Raw genomic sequence first — 17,070 nt, forward strand, 5'->3', positions numbered from 1 at the left:
CAGTTACATAAGTTATTATGTCTCTGCCTCCACTTACTCCCTCCTTATTTAATTCCATTGTTTAGTGAGTTTTAAAATCTTAACTCTAAAATGTTACTTAATAATATATAGTACAGTATCTTTCCCACTCTCCATCCCTGCTGTCATTGTCTAAATTTATACTCTTCTTACTGCTTGCTTGGCTTTAAAAAGGTCTCTTAGTTTGTCTTCTTTTTTCTAGTCTTATCCCTGATTTGTTCTCATTTTTGCTGCCAGAATGGTCTTTTAAGAATCATACCTGTGTAACATTGATTGATAGTCTAAATGTCAATAAATGGCAGGATGAATTAGTCCAATAAGTGGCAGGATGAATTAGTCCAGTTCCCATCCTTGATGAACTTACACTATTTAATAGTTAACTTCATCTCTTCTTTCTGAATCTGAATCCTAATCCTTATTTTCTGCTCTGTCTCAGCTGCTACCTCATTCCACGAAAGGCCAGTCACTAAGGAATGTGGGAATGAGAGCTGATATGTCTTTCCCATGTTTAATTTTAGCTGATGATCTACAGCATGTAGTTTGACATTTAGTGTAGAATGGTGACACAGTACTGTGCACTGGACGTGGCCTTAGGAGTCAAGAATTGCCTTTGCTCCCAGCTCTTCCTGATGACCTGTGTTATGACATTTGAAGCTAAGTAGAACCCGCTGATGCCTGTGACCCTGATATAAGTTCAAACTGATTTAGAAATTGATGACACTGCCTGTGTCACATCCAAGACATTTATTTACACATAGACTATGTAAATATAGCTTGCAGCAGGGGTGCAATGGATCTGGGGAGAAAAAACCTAGCTTCTAATTCTTGTTCTGCTGTTTACCAGTTGTGCAACCTTGGGCAAGCCACTCAATAATTCTGTGTCCTACTGTCCTCATCTGTAAAATGGGTGTAACATAAATATTAAAGGACTGTTGTGGGGATTAAAGGAGAAAATGTAGGTGATGGTGCTTAGCACAGTCCTTGGAACTTGGTAGGTCGGTTTCAAGAGAACACATAAGTCAGATCACCTTTTGTATGCCAGGCCCTGGGATAATTTCTAGGGCTACAAAGAGGAGCAAGACTTGGTTTCAGCTCTTAAGAAGCTAATGTAGCATAATGAAAACACAGATGTGTTTATATGGACTCATATACTCACCAATTAATGCTATTAGATACCTGAGCAAATAAATAGAAAGAGATTCTGTGCTAATGGTTTGGGAATAATTAATATTGTTAAAATGTCCATACTACTCAAGAGCCATCTATAATTTCAATGCAATCCCTATCAAGATTCCAATGGCTTTTTTTTAAGTTAATGAGTTTTTTAAGGTAAGCAGCCTTTTTTTTTTTAAAGGTTTATTTATTTATTTTCAGAGAGAGGGGAAGGAAGGGAGAAAGAGAGGGAGAGAAAACATCAGTGTATGGTTGTCTCTGACATGGTCACCCAGTGGGGAGTTGGACAAACAACCCAGGCACGTGCCCTGACTGGGAATTGGAACTGGCAATGCTTTGTTTGCAGCCTGCGCTCAAATCCAATGAGCTACACCAGCCAAGGGCTTTTGTTTTTTAAACAAATTAAGAAACAATACTTAAACGTGTCTGGAACCACAAAAATATGGCTATCCAAAGTAATCCTGAGAAGAATAAATGTGGAGGCATCACACGTCCTAATTCCAAAGCTATATTACAAAGATATAGTAATTAAAAACAGTATGGTATTGGCATAAAAATAGACACATAGACCAACAGAATAGAATTGAGGGCCTAGGGGAAAAACCATACATAAAAAATCAACTAATATTTTACAAAGGAGTAAAAAATACTCACTGGAGAAAAGACAGTCTCTTCAATAAATGTACTGGGAAAATTGAGATCTTCACATGCAAAAGAATGAAACTACACCTCTATTTATCCTACTCAAAAAAAAGTAACTAAAAATGTATTAAGACAAATGTAAGACTTGAAAACCATAAACTTCTGGATAAAAACATAAAGAAAAACCTTCTTCATATTGGTCTTAGCAACAATAAAAGCAAAAGTAAAAATGTGTTGACTACATCAAAGTTAAAGGTGGTCAGAAAGTAAAAACTTCCAGTATAAGATAAAAAATTTGGGGGAGCCCTAGTTGGTGTGGCTCCAGTTGGATTGGAGTGTCAGCCTATAAACAGAAGGGTTGTGGGTTTGATTTTGAAGTTGGGGCACGTGCCTAGGTTGTGGGTTTCAGTTCCTGGTCTGGGCACATGGGAGGGGCAACCGATGGAGGTTTTTCTTTTCTCTCTCTCCCCCCCAATTCCCCTCATTCTAACCCTAAACATGTCTTCAGGTGAGGATAAAAAATAGTTTTTGGGGATATATATAAAGTATGATTATAGTTAACAATACTGTTTAGTGTATTTGAAAGTTTGATAAGAGAGTAGACCTTAAAAGTTCTCATTACAAGAAAAGGCGCTGTGAGGTGAGGTGATGGATGTTAACTAAACTTAACGTGGTTAATCATTTTGCAATATATGCATATAAAAATCATTATGTTGTACACCTAAAGATTACATAATGTAATTGCTGTATGGGAATTATACTCAATACCTGGGGGAAAACATATCTGACAGATTGAAGCAGGAGAAATTTTAATTTACTGTAGACCTTTACCTAATGGTTAGCTCCCATTCTCTGTTTAGCTCCCCAGTGATATTTCCCTAGCATTTCTCTTATCAGCTAAGACAAGGGATTCACAACACAGACCTAAATAACAAAATACTTTTAAGTCCAAAATAAAATAGAATAAAAAAGTAAAATGCAAAGAAATCCTCTCCCTGGATCGCACTGACACTTACAGCTAATGCCCCACTTCTCAGTATTCTTTTTTTTTAAGATTTTATTTATTTTTTTTTTAGGGAGGGAAGGGAGGAAGAGAGAGAGAGAAAGAGAGGAGAGAGGAGAGAGAGAGAGAGAGAGAGAGAGAGGAGGAACATCAATGTGCGGATTGCTGGGGGTTATGGCCTGCAACCCAGGAATGTACCCTGGCTGGGAATCGAACCTGGGGACACTTTGGTTCCTAGCCCTCGCTCAGTCCACTGAGCTACGCCAGCCAGGTGACCTCAGTATTCTTTTTATCTCTTTCCTTGATATTTGCATGATGGGGGCTCTTTCTTATCTTTAACATCTCATTTAAATGCCATTTCCTGAGGGGGCCCTGCCCTGACCACCCAATATAAATAGCCCCCCATTGGTTTCCTATTACATCAAGTTAAGTTCTCTGCTAGGCCTTTATCAGTATATTTTTTCTTGTTTTATTTGTTTAGTGTTTCCATCACAGAATTTATATCTTAAAAAACAAGGCAACCTGACTCCTTCACTGCTTCATTCTCAGAATGTCTAACAGTATCTGGTTGAATAGGACAATACTTCCATACTACTCAGAGGCTCTGAGTCAGGGGTGTCAAACTCATTTTTACCAGGGGTCCACATCAGCTTTGAGATTACTTCAAAGGGCCAAATGTAATTTTTAGGATTGTATAAATGTACATACTACTCCTTAACAGTTAAGCGAGAGCTCGGCTGCTGCCGGCTAGAAACATGGTGCCAGGCTGGATAAAATAAGGTGGGTCCTCGGGCCTTGTATTTGCCACCTGTGTTCTAAGTGAATGAAGCCCTTATTTCTCTGACCTTACCTCCTACTACTTTCTCCCTGCCACTCTAGACACTGAATTCTTGTTGTTCCTTTAAAAATGCTAGGGCTCACAGTCTTTGCACTTGCTTTTCCTTCCTTTTGGAGCTCTTCCTCCAGGCTGCCTTCTTCAACCTTCTTCAGGTCTTTGCTCAAAAGTTACCTTCTCATTAGGGCCTTCCCTATTTGGGAATTCAAAATTAGCCGGTATCCTGCTGGAAGCCGGTTGAATCCTTCTCATTGCTTCTCCCCCACTCTCCTTGAGCTTTCCCCAGGAAGAAGGGCCATAAATCTCGAGGACTTTCCTTGGCTGAATCAGCTATCCCTGTCAGAGGACACTGTCTTGCAAACACCCATACCCAGGACACCTGGGGTAGATTAGCAGGGTGACTCACCCTCCCCGGGGGTCTGCTACACAACCTTAAAAAACACTTCTACTCTTTCCCTTACTGCTGTAGCCTGCTCAGACTCAGCCCGCAGGAGCACAGTGTCCTGCCTTGAATGGAAGCCCTTAATTGGACCTTTTTGACTCCTGGTCCTTTCTTAGCCATCTCGGCTACCAAACAGAAGTATAAGGTATCGTCATAGCTAGTAAAATTAATTTTTGTAATAAATAATCTTAATAGCAGTACTCGTGCTTGTATTTGCCAAACCAAGACACGGAGTTCTACACACAATGGGCGCCCACAGCAGGCGTGTTCGAGGGGCGTGAGCTGGCGATCCACTCGAAGCAGCAGCTGCTGGCCGCGCCCCTGCCGGGCCCGCCCCTCCCCGGCCACGCCCCCCGCAAGCTGAATGCCTTATAGGCGAGTGACGTCAGGCCGTTTGTTGTCATTGGCGGCTCCCAAGATGGCGTCTATCATGGAGGGGCCGCTAAGCAAATGGACTAACGTGATGAAGGGCTGGCAGTACCGCTGGTTCGTGCTGGACTACAATGCAGGAGCTGCTCTCTTACTACACGGTGAGTCCTTTGGGCTCGAAGCTCCTCGCTCCTCGTGGGTCACTGTTCCTGGGTGGAGGGGGACCGGGCTTTTTGTAGCGGGGTTGAGGTTGCTAGGCTGGGGGTGCCGCGGTGGAAGAGGGTTCCCTCGGAGAGGAGGGTTTTGCGTCCGGGATAGCCAATGAGGGTGAAGGAGGTGCTGGTGCAGCCAATAAAACAAGCACTGGCTGTCTGATTTACGGGTCGGGGGCGAGCCGCGTTCGGTTTTAGTGGGTTGTGTAGCGGTGGTCGGGTCCCGCCGGGTTTCGGTTGGGTGTAGTCGTGGCGGCGCGGTGCGTACCGCTACCCACGGAATCATGAACTTGACACCGTGCCCCCCCCACCCCCGGCCCTGTAGACGGCCGCACCCCTCAACTTCCCTCCAGGGATTGAAGAGTGTTGCTTGGCTAGGGTGCTTAGGTGACTGGCCCTCAAGCAGCACGAAGGGGTCTGAAAATCCCTCGTGTTCTGCCCAAGTTGGGTGTTTGGTTCACGGGTCGCACTCCTCTATTCAGCGGGAGGCGAGCGTAACCGACGCCTTAACTTTTGAGAGCCGAGGGGTTCCTTACACAGCAGTCTCTTATTAGCGAAGAGAGAATGGATGGTGTGGTGTCTTTTGAAAGTTATGTTCTGGGGAGGCTGAGTTCAGACTTGACTGTCCTTAAATACGAATCTCTGGCCTTGTGCAAGTCCATTACTGTGACTCTTAACAGTGGAGTCATGGTTAGAGTCATGACTATCCCCTCCCCCCATCGCAGTAGAAGTGGAAGGTGGGTGGTTATAAGAGAAATTCCAAAGGTATTCTTTGAATGGTATGTAGTTAACAATAGCTAATGATAGGGAGGAAGCCACTTAGGACAAAAGAATGCCCTGAAGGCTTTAGAAAATAATGGAAAACAAGGGACCAAAAAAAAATTGTGATTGTGGAAGAAGGGTAAATGTTGATGAGATAAATAGGGACACTATTTATTTGTTCATTTAAAAAATATTTGTTGAGTTTGCTCTCACTACCTGTTACTGCTTTAGGATAAGTGTGTGTGAGTTGAGTGTGCACGCTCTTGTGCATGTGAGCAAGAATCAGCAGAGTTCAAGATATTCACTATTCCTCCACTCCTCTTTGAAGTTTATATTCTGGTCTAGTGGTTCCCTTCATTTTACTAACAATAAATCTGTAAAGTTGGTATTTATTCACAGTTTATTTCCTCATTTTACAGTTTTGGAATCTGAGCCTCCAGGCTTTTAAGTAATTTGCTCAAGATCCAAGAGCTAACAAGTAGTGTAACCAGGATTCTACATTCCTAGCTTTCTGACTTTTTCCAGTAACCTCCACTTTCACTTAAGGAAGGAGAAAAGTGCAAGCTGTGAGTTATAAAAGGCAAGCCTGCAGGAATAGAAAGTTTAACTTTAAACATCCTTCAGCTATCAACTGCTTTTCTCCATAATTTTTAAAGGGGAAAAAGACCAAACCTGAATAAGATTTAAGCATATTGTTCAAGATTGTCTTTAGATAGCCATGAAAGGGAGGCAACTGAACATCATACTCTGAAAACTCTGGGGTTATAAAATCCCATGGCTCAGATAAATGAAGAGTTTTAGTAGATGTGATACTCAGAAAATCCTATGGAATCTTTATAGCATATTCAGGGTAGAGTAATTTCCATGACTGGCACTATGGAATTAAGTTACTCTACAAATCCTAAATTTGTGTGGGTCTGCTTATAAGGCCATGCTATAGAGGCCTCAAAGTGGGGTTCTTGGGAGCTCCTAGCCCCAACAGAATATTCTTTTTTCCTGTTTTTTTTTTCTTCTGTTAGTGCAGTGTTTTTCTGCCTCCTTGCCTTAGTTTCTGAATACCTTGACAAATTTCTTCTTGTTTTATCGGCTAAGTACAGGTTTTTTATAGATCTCTCCCCCTGTTTCTGCCCCAAATATTTAGTTTCCATTCTGAGTTTAGATTCTATAAAACATATCCTTGCCAGAGGAAGGAGGTATCATATTTCTCACTAATGGCTATTTAGAAGTTCTTTTACCTTTTCTAGTTCTTTGATGTTAAAGTATTTGCTTGCAGAGAAACAGCAGAGACATATTATAAATAAAAATATTCTTGTAAAAATAAAATAATACCCAATCCCTGATTAGAGGAGGTCAAGTATAAAGATAAGTATTCACTTAAAAAGAAAGCAGGAGTTCCCGGCTGGTGTGGCTCAGTGGAATTGAGTGCTAGCCTACAAACCTAAGGGTCACCAGTTTGATTCCCAGTCAGGGCACATGTCTGGGTTGTGGGCCAGGTCCCTAGTAGGGGGTGCGCAAGAGGCAATCACACATTGATGTTTCCCTCTGTTCCTCTCTTCCCCTCTGTCTAAAAATAAATAAATAAAATCTTTAAAAAAAAAGAAAGTAGGAGACACATTTAGTGTTGGCAGTGAGTTCTGTACATTTGGGCATTGTTTTAGTGCATTAGGATTCTGAAAGATTTGAAGGTACATCTTAATGATTTGCCTGTGGCTGACAACTTGGAACTACATCTTCCAGGGAGAGTATCAGAATTAGTTGCACAACCTTTTAGCAGAGCAGTAAATAGCAAGTCATTCTAGTTTCAAAAATCACTTGGGCTCTGGTCCTGCTCTGTGGTTGCAGGTGTGTTCTAGGGTGGCCATGAAAACCTTCAACTAAACTGGATTGGTCTTGCTTTAGAGTTGGCCTGTACTGAAAATTGATACTGGGATAATCTCAGGGTTGGCTTAGGATCAGTGAAATTGCTATGAACTGAATAGATTCACCTAAAGTTTAGCTCAGTCTGGATCTTATTCTCTGCACCTGGGCCTAGATCCAACCCAAACCTGTCCTCTGGGAACGGATGACCTTTCTACTTTATATTTCTTTTGTTTTCTTAATATGTGCGTTTTCAGTTTTGAAAAAGAGTTTAATACACTATTACTCTAACCAATAGAGGAACAGAGAACTCATTACCTCCTTTAGGGAAGTAGATTTAGGCCATCTTTTGAGCTCTAGCTCAGCCTCTTAATTATTGAAAACAATATGACTTAATTCATTCAGCAAATGTTTATTTGGGGCAACTTTGTAATAGGCATTGTACTTTACATGCTGGAGGTGCAAGCATGAAGGAGAGTCTCTTCTGTCTAGGAACTCAATTCAGCAGAGCAGACACCTAGCCATAATTTCAAAATAATATGATAAATTCAATAATAGAAATAAGACTAGACTGCTGTAGGAAAATTGCCTGGAAAAGGCCAGAGAGACATTTGAGCCTAGACTTAATGGATAGAGGTAGAAGAGAAGGGCATTGCAGGCAAGGGGAAGTGTGCACAAATTGGGAAGCTTGAAAACACAAGGGTTATTAAGAGAATATTGAGAATTTCTGAGTAGCTCTAGTGTAAAGGTGCGTTTGGGAAATAATAGGAGATTGAGTCCAGAAGATATTTGGAGCTGTCAGGCCTGGAGATAAAGGTCTGTTAGATTATACCACAGAATTTGTTAGTTAAATTTTTATTAGATGAGATGCCCAAAGAGGGCTTCGGATATGAATTTGGGAATGCTATGTGAACAGCCCACCATTTATGTGAGTCACAATCACGAAGGAAGATGGGACAAGAAGAAAAATTGAGGGAGGTCTAGGTATGGAGGAATTGGAAAGTAGAGGGGGCATGCCTTTTGTAAATTTATCAAATGTTTATTGAGTACCTACTGTGTGTCAGGGTCTGTGCTAGGAATAGGGATTACAATTGTCATGCCCTCATGATACATAGATTGTACGAGTGGATGCAGGAAGTAAGAGCTGTGATAGGAGAAACATAGTATGTTTGGGGGAATACATAGATGGGTTACTTGACTCAGTCTTGAAGAATCAGGAAAGGTTTTCTAAAAGAAGGTTTTCTGTGGCCTTACTGATGAGTAGGGGTTAGCCATATGAGCAGAGAGAGAAGTTTAAACTGCTTGGGGTAGAAGCAATGTTTTTGGAAGAGACAAGAGTCAGGACTTGTCCATCCTGGAGCCTGGACTGTGTAGGCAGTTGTGGAATGAGCTGGAGGGGTAAACAGGGGCCATATAATGAAAGGCTTTCTGGGTAAACCATGCTAAGTAATTTGGACTTTACCTTCAGCATAATAATTTAAGTGTAAATACTTTTTGATAGGAAAAAACTTTTATTATAGAAAATCTCAAACATACATAAAAGAGGATACTAAAATGAATTCCTGTTATCTAGTTTATATAATTTTCAACATATGGCCAATCTTTGTTTTATTAATACTCCTGTTAATTCCTTCATTCCCTAGTGGGTTATTTTAAAGCATGTATCATTTCATTTATGAATATTTCAGTATATATTACTAAAAGTGAAGATCTCTCTTAAAAATGTTATTACGATACCACTATTAACAACTAAATACTAGTACTAATAATTAATATTGACAAATATCCAGTCAGTGTTCCATTTCATTGATCGTTTCAAACATCTCTCCCTCATCAGTTGGTTTATTTGAGTCAGGTTTCCAAACAAGAGCCACACGTAAATTTGGTCTCTTTTAATGTGTATCTTCCTTCCCTCTTTTTCTTGGCCATATATTTGTTGAAGAAACCAGATCATATGTTTTGAATTTTGCTGGTAATATCTTTATGGTATGTGTAAACATGTTCTTTTGGGAAAGAATACTTCATAGGTGGGATACATTATAACACATCAAGTGGCATATTATGTATGATTGATGTTTCTCTGATTTTAAAATTGATTACTAGGTTAGGATAAAATATTCTCTTTTTTAAAAATATTGTATTTATTTATTTTTAGAGAGGGAAGGGAGGGAGGGAGGGAGGGAGGGAGAGAGAGAGAGAGAGAGAGAGAGGGAGGGAGAGAGAGAGAGAGAAAGAGAGAGAGAGAGGGAGGGAGAGGGAGAGAGGGAGAGACATCAATGTGCGGTTGCTGGTGGTTATGGCCTTCAACCCAGGCATGTACCCTGGCTGGGAATCGAACCTGCAACACTTTGGTTCGCAGCCCGTGCTCAATCCACTGAGCTACGCCAGCCAGGGCTGGATAAAATATTCTTTAAATGCTGTTGTTAAAGAGACATAATCAGAAGATCATTTTTATAGGATTTAGTGATTGGATGTGAAGGAAAGGGGAGGAAGAGTCTGATGAAATCTGGGTTTTGGGTTTTACCTGGATGAATGCTGATAGGGAAGATAGGAAGAACAGGTTGGGGGAGAAAGGTGGTTGGTTGCTTTGGGTCGTGTTGGAATTGATGTAAAGATGTCAATTGTTTGGAATTTAGGAAGATATCTGGGTTACAGATAATACTAGCTTTATATACACAGAGAGAGTTGAGCATGAGGATAATAGAGACCTTTGGATAGGATGCTAAGAAACATCTTTGAATTAGTTATCTGTTGCATTGTAAAAAATTACTACCTGAAAACCTAGCAACTTAAAACAGAAAACATTTACTGTCTCTTAGGTTCAGTGGCTCAGAACTTGGGAGTGACTTAAGTGGCTCTGCCTCAGGGTCTCTCGGAAGTTGCAGTTAGAAGACATTGGCTAGTGTTGGAGTCATCTGAAAGGCTTGACTGGGACTGGAGGTTCTGCTTTCAAGATGACTCAGTCTCACAGCTGCTGGCGGAAAACCTCAGGTCATTGCTGGAAGGTGGCCTAGTTCCTTTACCAAGTCACCTGCTAGCTGCTGCTTTGGGCTACTTGAGTGTCATCGTGACAGGGCGTAGGCTTCACCTGGAGGGAGTGAGCAGCCCAAGCCAGAGCAAGGAGGAAGCCACGGTGCCTTTTAAGACCTTGTCTGAGAACATCACTTTTGCCTTATTCTGTTCATTATAAATGCATTATTAAGTTCAGCTCAGGCTCCTGGGGAGGGGAATTAGACTCTGCTTTTTGAAAGGAATGTTAAAGACTTCATGGACAGATTTTAGATCACTACAAACACTACATCACTACAAACAGGGATTGCCAGAGAAAAATGCCTGATCAGAAGAGTGAAAGGGGACAGCCAGAGATATAAGAAAAAAATTTTTTTTGAAAACAGAAGAATGTGGCAATCAAGTGGAAATAATGAGTTGGCTTGAATACTGTTGAGAGGATTGACTAGATAAAGTCTTAAAAATATCCATTGGATTGGTCAGTTTGCACACCATCCGTGCCCTTAGCGAGAGCAGTTTCTGTGGAGCAGTGGGTGTGGAAGGCAGGTTGGAGTAGTTTGAAGAGTAAATAGGAGGTAAGAAATTGAGAAATTCAGAGCATTTGTAGATGATTCAAACAGGATATGGAATTGAGAGAAAGGGCTTCTAAAATAGGAGTATGGTTAAATGTAGGGATGGGAAGTAAGGTCTGAGTTAAAAATGAAAGTAGAGTCAGGATTTAAGGAATGCAAGAAAGAGTTACATCAGTGCTGTGGGAATGGGAAAAGATATAACTAGGAAAGTTTTAAAGGTTAATCACATTGCGTGAACAACTAGTTGAATTTACAAAATATGGTTTGTTTAGTCATTACCCATAAATGTTTAACTTCCTTTCTTGATTTGTCTTGTTTTTGTAACATTTTAAAGAGAAAGTTAGAAACAGTGAATTAGTAAGTTACCAGGACTACTCAAGGTACTCTTCATAAAAAGAATCAGTAGAGAAATCACGTGTTCTCTGCAATTACATACTGACTGGAAGGCTTATAATGACTTTGCACTTTAAAACCACTAATAGTCAAAACACATTTAAGTGTTATTAAGTATTAAGTGGCAGTCCTTAGTAATGTCTACAAGATAACCAAAAATCTGCCATCTAATTTTTGCATTTTAGGTTTTTGGAGAGCCTAAGTATATGTATTTCTCTTGCAAAGATGTAAAAGAGGTAGTCAGAAAGATAACAGCACTGCTCCCATAAAACAAGCAAATTTATACTTTTCTAAATAGTTGTTCGTGAATACTTCAAATGTGATTCTTATTAAGTTGACATATTACATATTAATAGTCGAAATGTAATAGAGTAGCTCTTCCAAAGCTACTCTATTACATTTTGAAGAGCTACTTTATTACTAATCTAAATGCCCTGAAAAACAAGTATGTGGGCATTTTATATCTTTTGTATTCCTTGAATATTCTATTCAGACTTGATTTTTCCCTGTTCTAATGCTTTTGAGCTTTGCTAATGTAAATTTTTGGGGCATTTCATCATTTTACATCTGTTATGATTAACTAGCCGTATCTCTAGTACTTTCCTTCATCTGTACAGCAAGCTTGTGAACTCTTTGATGGCAGTACTGAGCATTAAAATCCTCAAGCCCTACAATGTGGCACATTGTTCTCATAGTGAATGGAAGAATGTCCAAGGTCCTTCAAATAAGGCTTAGGGATGAGATGTAGAAGGCTGTTTTGGAATTGTTGCTCACACAGCTTTGTAAGTTTTGCAGAATAAATTAATAGCAAGTATGTACATTTCCATGATTTATGTAAAACTTGCTGGAGCTTATATTAGCAACAGTGGCTTTTGTTTAATCATCCAGAGCCTGTCGAACACATCCCTTGTGTGTGATCTTTTGCTTAGTGTGTTAATCAGTTAAGCAGTCAGTTCTTGTTTCTCTTGCTAGCAGTTTTGTTGATGGTAATATTTGTGAAAGGACAGAAAGTAGAAGAGTTTTTTTTAAGATTTTATTTATTTATTTTTAGACAGAGGAAAAGGGAGGGAGAAAGGGAGTGAGACATTAATGTGTGGTTGTCTTTTGTGTGCTCCCTAGTGGGGACCTGGCCTGCAACTCAGGCATGTGCCCTGACTGGGGATTGAACTGGCAACCTTTTGGTTCACAGGCTGGTGCTCAGTCCACTGAGCCACACCAGCTAGGGCTAGAGTTCTTAAATATGCCACTAGTATAAATGACAGTTGTCATAGGATTATATTTTCTTTCTTTTTGTTAGAAAGAGAGAGAAAGGAAAGGAGAGAGAAATATTGATTTGTTGTTCCACTATATTTATACATTCTTTGTTGTTTCTTATCTGTGCCCTGACTGGGGGTTGAATCTGCATCGTTGAGTTATGCTCTAACCAACTGAGATACCCAGCCAGGGCTAGATTTTCAAATCATTACATAATCCCAGTCAAAGCTAGACATGCACAAGTGATTTAAGTTAAGCAGTAGTAAAAAGCGTTCAATCCTTAGACATTTGAGTTGTTTCCACTTTTTGGCTTTTATGACTGATGCTCCTGTGAAACATGTGTGTACCTAAGTTTTGGTGTGGACATATGTTTTCATTACTCTTGGATGTATGTCTAGGAGTAGAATTGCTGAGTCATGTGGTAACTTGTTAACCTTTTCAGAAATTGCCAGACTGTTTTCCAAAGCAGCTGCACTGTTTTACATTCCTGCTAGAGGTATGATTCCAGTTTCTCTATCTGCTTGCCAGTATTTGCTATTGTCTGTCCTTTTGATTATAGTCATCCTAGGTGTGAAATAGTAAAACTTGATTTTGATTTGTGTTTCCTTCGTGGCTGTTGATGTTAAGCACATTTTCATGTGCTTATTGGCCATTTTCATATCTTCTTTGGAGAAATATCTATTCCGACCTTTTGCACATTTTAAGATCATGTTTTTTTTTATTGTTGAGTTGGAAGAATTTTGTAATATATTCTAGATACAAGTCCTTTATTAGATACATGACTTGCAAATATTTTATCTCTTTTTGTGGGTTGTCGTTTTCTTATGGTGTCCTGTGAAACACAAAAATTTCAAATCAGATTATGTCTAATTTACCTTTTTCCTTTATTGCTTCTGCTATTGGTGACATACCTGGTAAACCATTGCTTAATCTATGGTCCTAAAGTTTTATACCTGTGTTTTCTTGTAAGGGTTTTATAGTCTTAGCTCTTACATTTAGATCTTTGATCCATTTTAAGTTAATTTTGATACATGGTTTGAGGTAAGAGTCATATTTATCTTTTTACATTTTATATTTATTTTTACTCTTTTGCACGTGGATATTCAGTGATTCTAGCACACTAGATGGCAATTGTTGTGTTGGATGTTGTCATTTTTTTATTTGACATTCTTAAGGGAAAAGAGGTCAGTGTCCCTGATGAAATGGTGAGGTATGGCATGTTTTAAAAATCCTTGTGGTACAGTGGATGAAAACCGCTGGTCTATGTTCGCAGAATGTACTGCAGTCAACGAGAAGGATAAGACAGGTCTTCATGTACAGTTTATGTACAGACCTGCAAATATCCCCAAGAAATACTGTTTTATTTTTTCCAGATTTATTGAGATATAACTGACATGTAAGATTGTATAAGTTTAAGGTATACAACACACTGATTTGATATACTATGTTTTGCTGTGCATAATGCACTCCTGTGTGTAATGCATACCCACGTTTTTGTACTCATTGCACATGAGATTATTGTACACAGGGTATGTAATCAATATACCCATGTGTAAAGCACGTCCTTATTTTTCCCTCAAAAATTTGGGCAAAAAAGTGTGCAATATATACAGCAAAATACAGTACATATATTGTGAAATGATTACCACAGTAAGATTAGCTAACACATCCATCAGCTCACATGGTTATCTTTTTCTGTGTGGTAAGAACTTTTAAGATCTACTCTTTTAGCAGCTTTCCAAGTATACAATACAGTGTCGTTAACTATAGTCACCACAGTGCATTAAATCCCTAGAACTTAGTTATCTTGCAGCTGGAAGTTTGCCTGTGGCTCAGTACTTTGCACTTAGGACATCTGTGGTTTAAAGTGGAGCAATTTTTAAAAAATATAACTCCGTGATATTGACTTCTTTTACTTCTTTCTTACATAGGGGAGTACAGAAAAATACCAGTTGTTCAGGTATTAAGTATTTTGAAATCTTTGGTTATTTAAGGTTTCATTTGATTTTATTGCACACAATTAATTTATTTTTAGGAATATTTACTGAATATTAACATAGGGCTTATTGTACAGAACACAGCCTTCACTTGGCTCTGTCTAGTAGCAGAGACATAAAGAGTAAGCAACATTTCATCAGTAAATGTTTTTTGAGCCCCTAATGTGTTGCAGACACTGTTCTGAAGCGTAAGTCAGATACAATTCCTATCCCCTTAAGGAACGTGCAGTCTAAATGGGTGAGACAGACAGGTTAACTAGCTGTTATAGCGCAGCGGGGTGCAGGCCACAGCAAGGGGACCTGTGGAAGACTCTGGGGGCCCAGGGGTGAGAATCCCATCTAGACAGAGGTGAGGTACATATATGATCAGTGATAGCAAGGCAGACAATCGGGGTCAAAGTTATTCCAAGCTGAGGAATATTGGGTGAGAAATTTCAGCAGCAAAAAAGGTAACCCATTTGGGGAATTGCAAATAGATAAAGCTAAAGCTCAAAATGTGGTCCTCTGTCTGCCTGGGTCAGAATCACTTGGGAGTGATTCTTAAACCCCCAGGTGATTCTTAGCCTTGCAGGTGATTCTCAGATGTACTAAAATATGAGAAACACTGGTCTAGAGTTAAGGGACATGATGGAGGAATGAAAATTATGGTGTAATATATGCTACATTAAAGGTATACATAAAATATATGATTAGGTTTATTTGTATGGACTGTAAAACGTTTTCATTTTAATCCTGCCAATTCCTATCTGTAAGTGATTTAGGGGAAAGGGGGGTGGGGACAAATAAGGGATATTACTGTATGTGTAAATTTTGTCTCTTAATTCCCAGGTGATTCTAAAAACAGTTACTCTTTTATTTATTGAATGTTTTTGTTTTTCTTTTAGTCCAAGGACAAAATGATGAGAGGCTCTCGTCGAGGATGTGTTAGACTCAGAGTGAGTATTTACTCATTTTTATGAAAACCAATTTTGATAGAATAAAATGTTTTGACAGAATCATGGAAGTCTACATTTAGTTAAACTTTTGTTAGGCAGACAACTAGGTTCAGAGAGAAAAAAATTACTTTTTCAGGGTAACTACTAGTCAGTGCTAGAACCAGGGCTAGAACTCAGTTGGTTTGGCCCATGACTTAATGTTGTACCATGACTTAATGTAGCTACTGATCTTTTTTTATGACCTCTGTTTTATAATCAGGGATAAGGGCTGGAAAATGAGTTGAAGCGTTGGTAGTAGAGCAAACAGTAGGAAAAAAGCTCTGAAGAATCCCCACTTTTAGCTTTTTTTCAGTTGATGTAGCTGTGATGTCCAGTAGAAATACAATGTGAGCCACATGTAATACTTAAAAACTTTTATAGTTGCCACATTTAAAAAGTAGAAATAGGTGAAATTAATTTTAATAGTATATTTTGTTTAAGCCAATATATCCAGAATATTGTTTCAATATGTAATCAGTAAAAAAATGATTAATGAGCTATTTACATTCTTTTTTAAATACTAAGTCTTCCAAATCCAGTGTATCTTTATACTTATGGCACATCTTAGTTCAGACTAGCTACACTTTAGCTAGTGGCTAGTGGCTACCTTATTGGACAGTCCTGCTTTTGATTTTTTGTCCAGTTTCCATCATTGTCCAAATAGCTAAAGGCAAGAAAGAATGCAGGGTTGGGGACACGGTTTCTAGTACTCCGCTGTATCTAAAGAAGGGCCAGCTCTGTCATAACTAGGTAATCAGCTTCTCGTAGCCTCTTCTTCTTTAGGCTCCTGTTGCTCTCTTTCTGCCATCTTTTCTCTGCACCCTTTTGAAGATGTGACTATAACTGCCTTTATTAGCAGTACTTAATAACTCTGAAAAAGACCAAATTCTAACAGACAAATTTTGGCACTGAGATATAGAAGCATGTGTGTGGGGGGGTTGCAGGATGGGAATGAGACAGGCTTGTTTTGAGCAGATGGTAGTGTATATATGATACCGTAAAGATTTTTAAAAAATGTTTACTTTTTTTTTTCGTTCCTTTTGTCTTCTTAATTTTGTCTGCTATTGACCTCAGTTACCCCTCAATCTGGTATTAACTGCTTTCTTGGCTTGAGGTAAGCTCAATAGTGAGATTTTGGCAAAACGGTATTGAGACAGCTCTTCAGTTGACTTAAACCTAGATTTGGGCCACTATCTCATTGTTACATTTAATGCAATATTATTTTCTTTTAAATATAGCTTAGTTAATTATTAGCCTCTGTGACCACCACCCAAGTTAAGAGCTACAATTTTGCCACCTACCCTGGAAGCCTCTGTATGAGCCCTGTTCTAATTACAGTACCCTCCCTAAAGTTGCCACTCTTCTATTCTAGTAATCATGTCTTGGATTTGAATTCTTAAATTCTTTGTTTTTATCTTGCCCATTAAAAGAAAAAACTTCATATCTTTTGTTTATAATTTATCTATTGAAGAATCTAGACCCATTGATCTGTAGAAGTTTTCGTAGTTTAGATTTTACTGATTATAATTTATCATATTCCTCTGTCTCTGCTTTTTCT

General features: G+C 39.1%; 1 protein-coding gene across 1 annotated transcript in view; it reads left to right on the forward strand.

Annotated features, from left to right (window-relative positions):
• The first annotated feature begins 4,499 nt into the window (after nt 1-4,499).
• The window catches only part of OSBPL9 (oxysterol binding protein like 9), a 132,638-nt gene continuing 120,067 nt past the window's right edge, over nt 4,500-17,070 (forward strand). The window contains 3 exon segments of the mRNA XM_036026071.1: nt 4,500-4,624; nt 4,626-4,643; nt 15,423-15,473. Coding sequence (XP_035881964.1) covers nt 4,532-4,624; nt 4,626-4,643; nt 15,423-15,473 — 162 coding nt within the window. The 5' untranslated portion in view covers nt 4,500-4,531.

The sequence above is a fragment of the Phyllostomus discolor genome, chromosome 5 (assembly GCF_004126475.2).
Source record: "Phyllostomus discolor isolate MPI-MPIP mPhyDis1 chromosome 5, mPhyDis1.pri.v3, whole genome shotgun sequence".
Classification (NCBI taxonomy): domain Eukaryota; kingdom Metazoa; phylum Chordata; class Mammalia; order Chiroptera; family Phyllostomidae; genus Phyllostomus; species Phyllostomus discolor.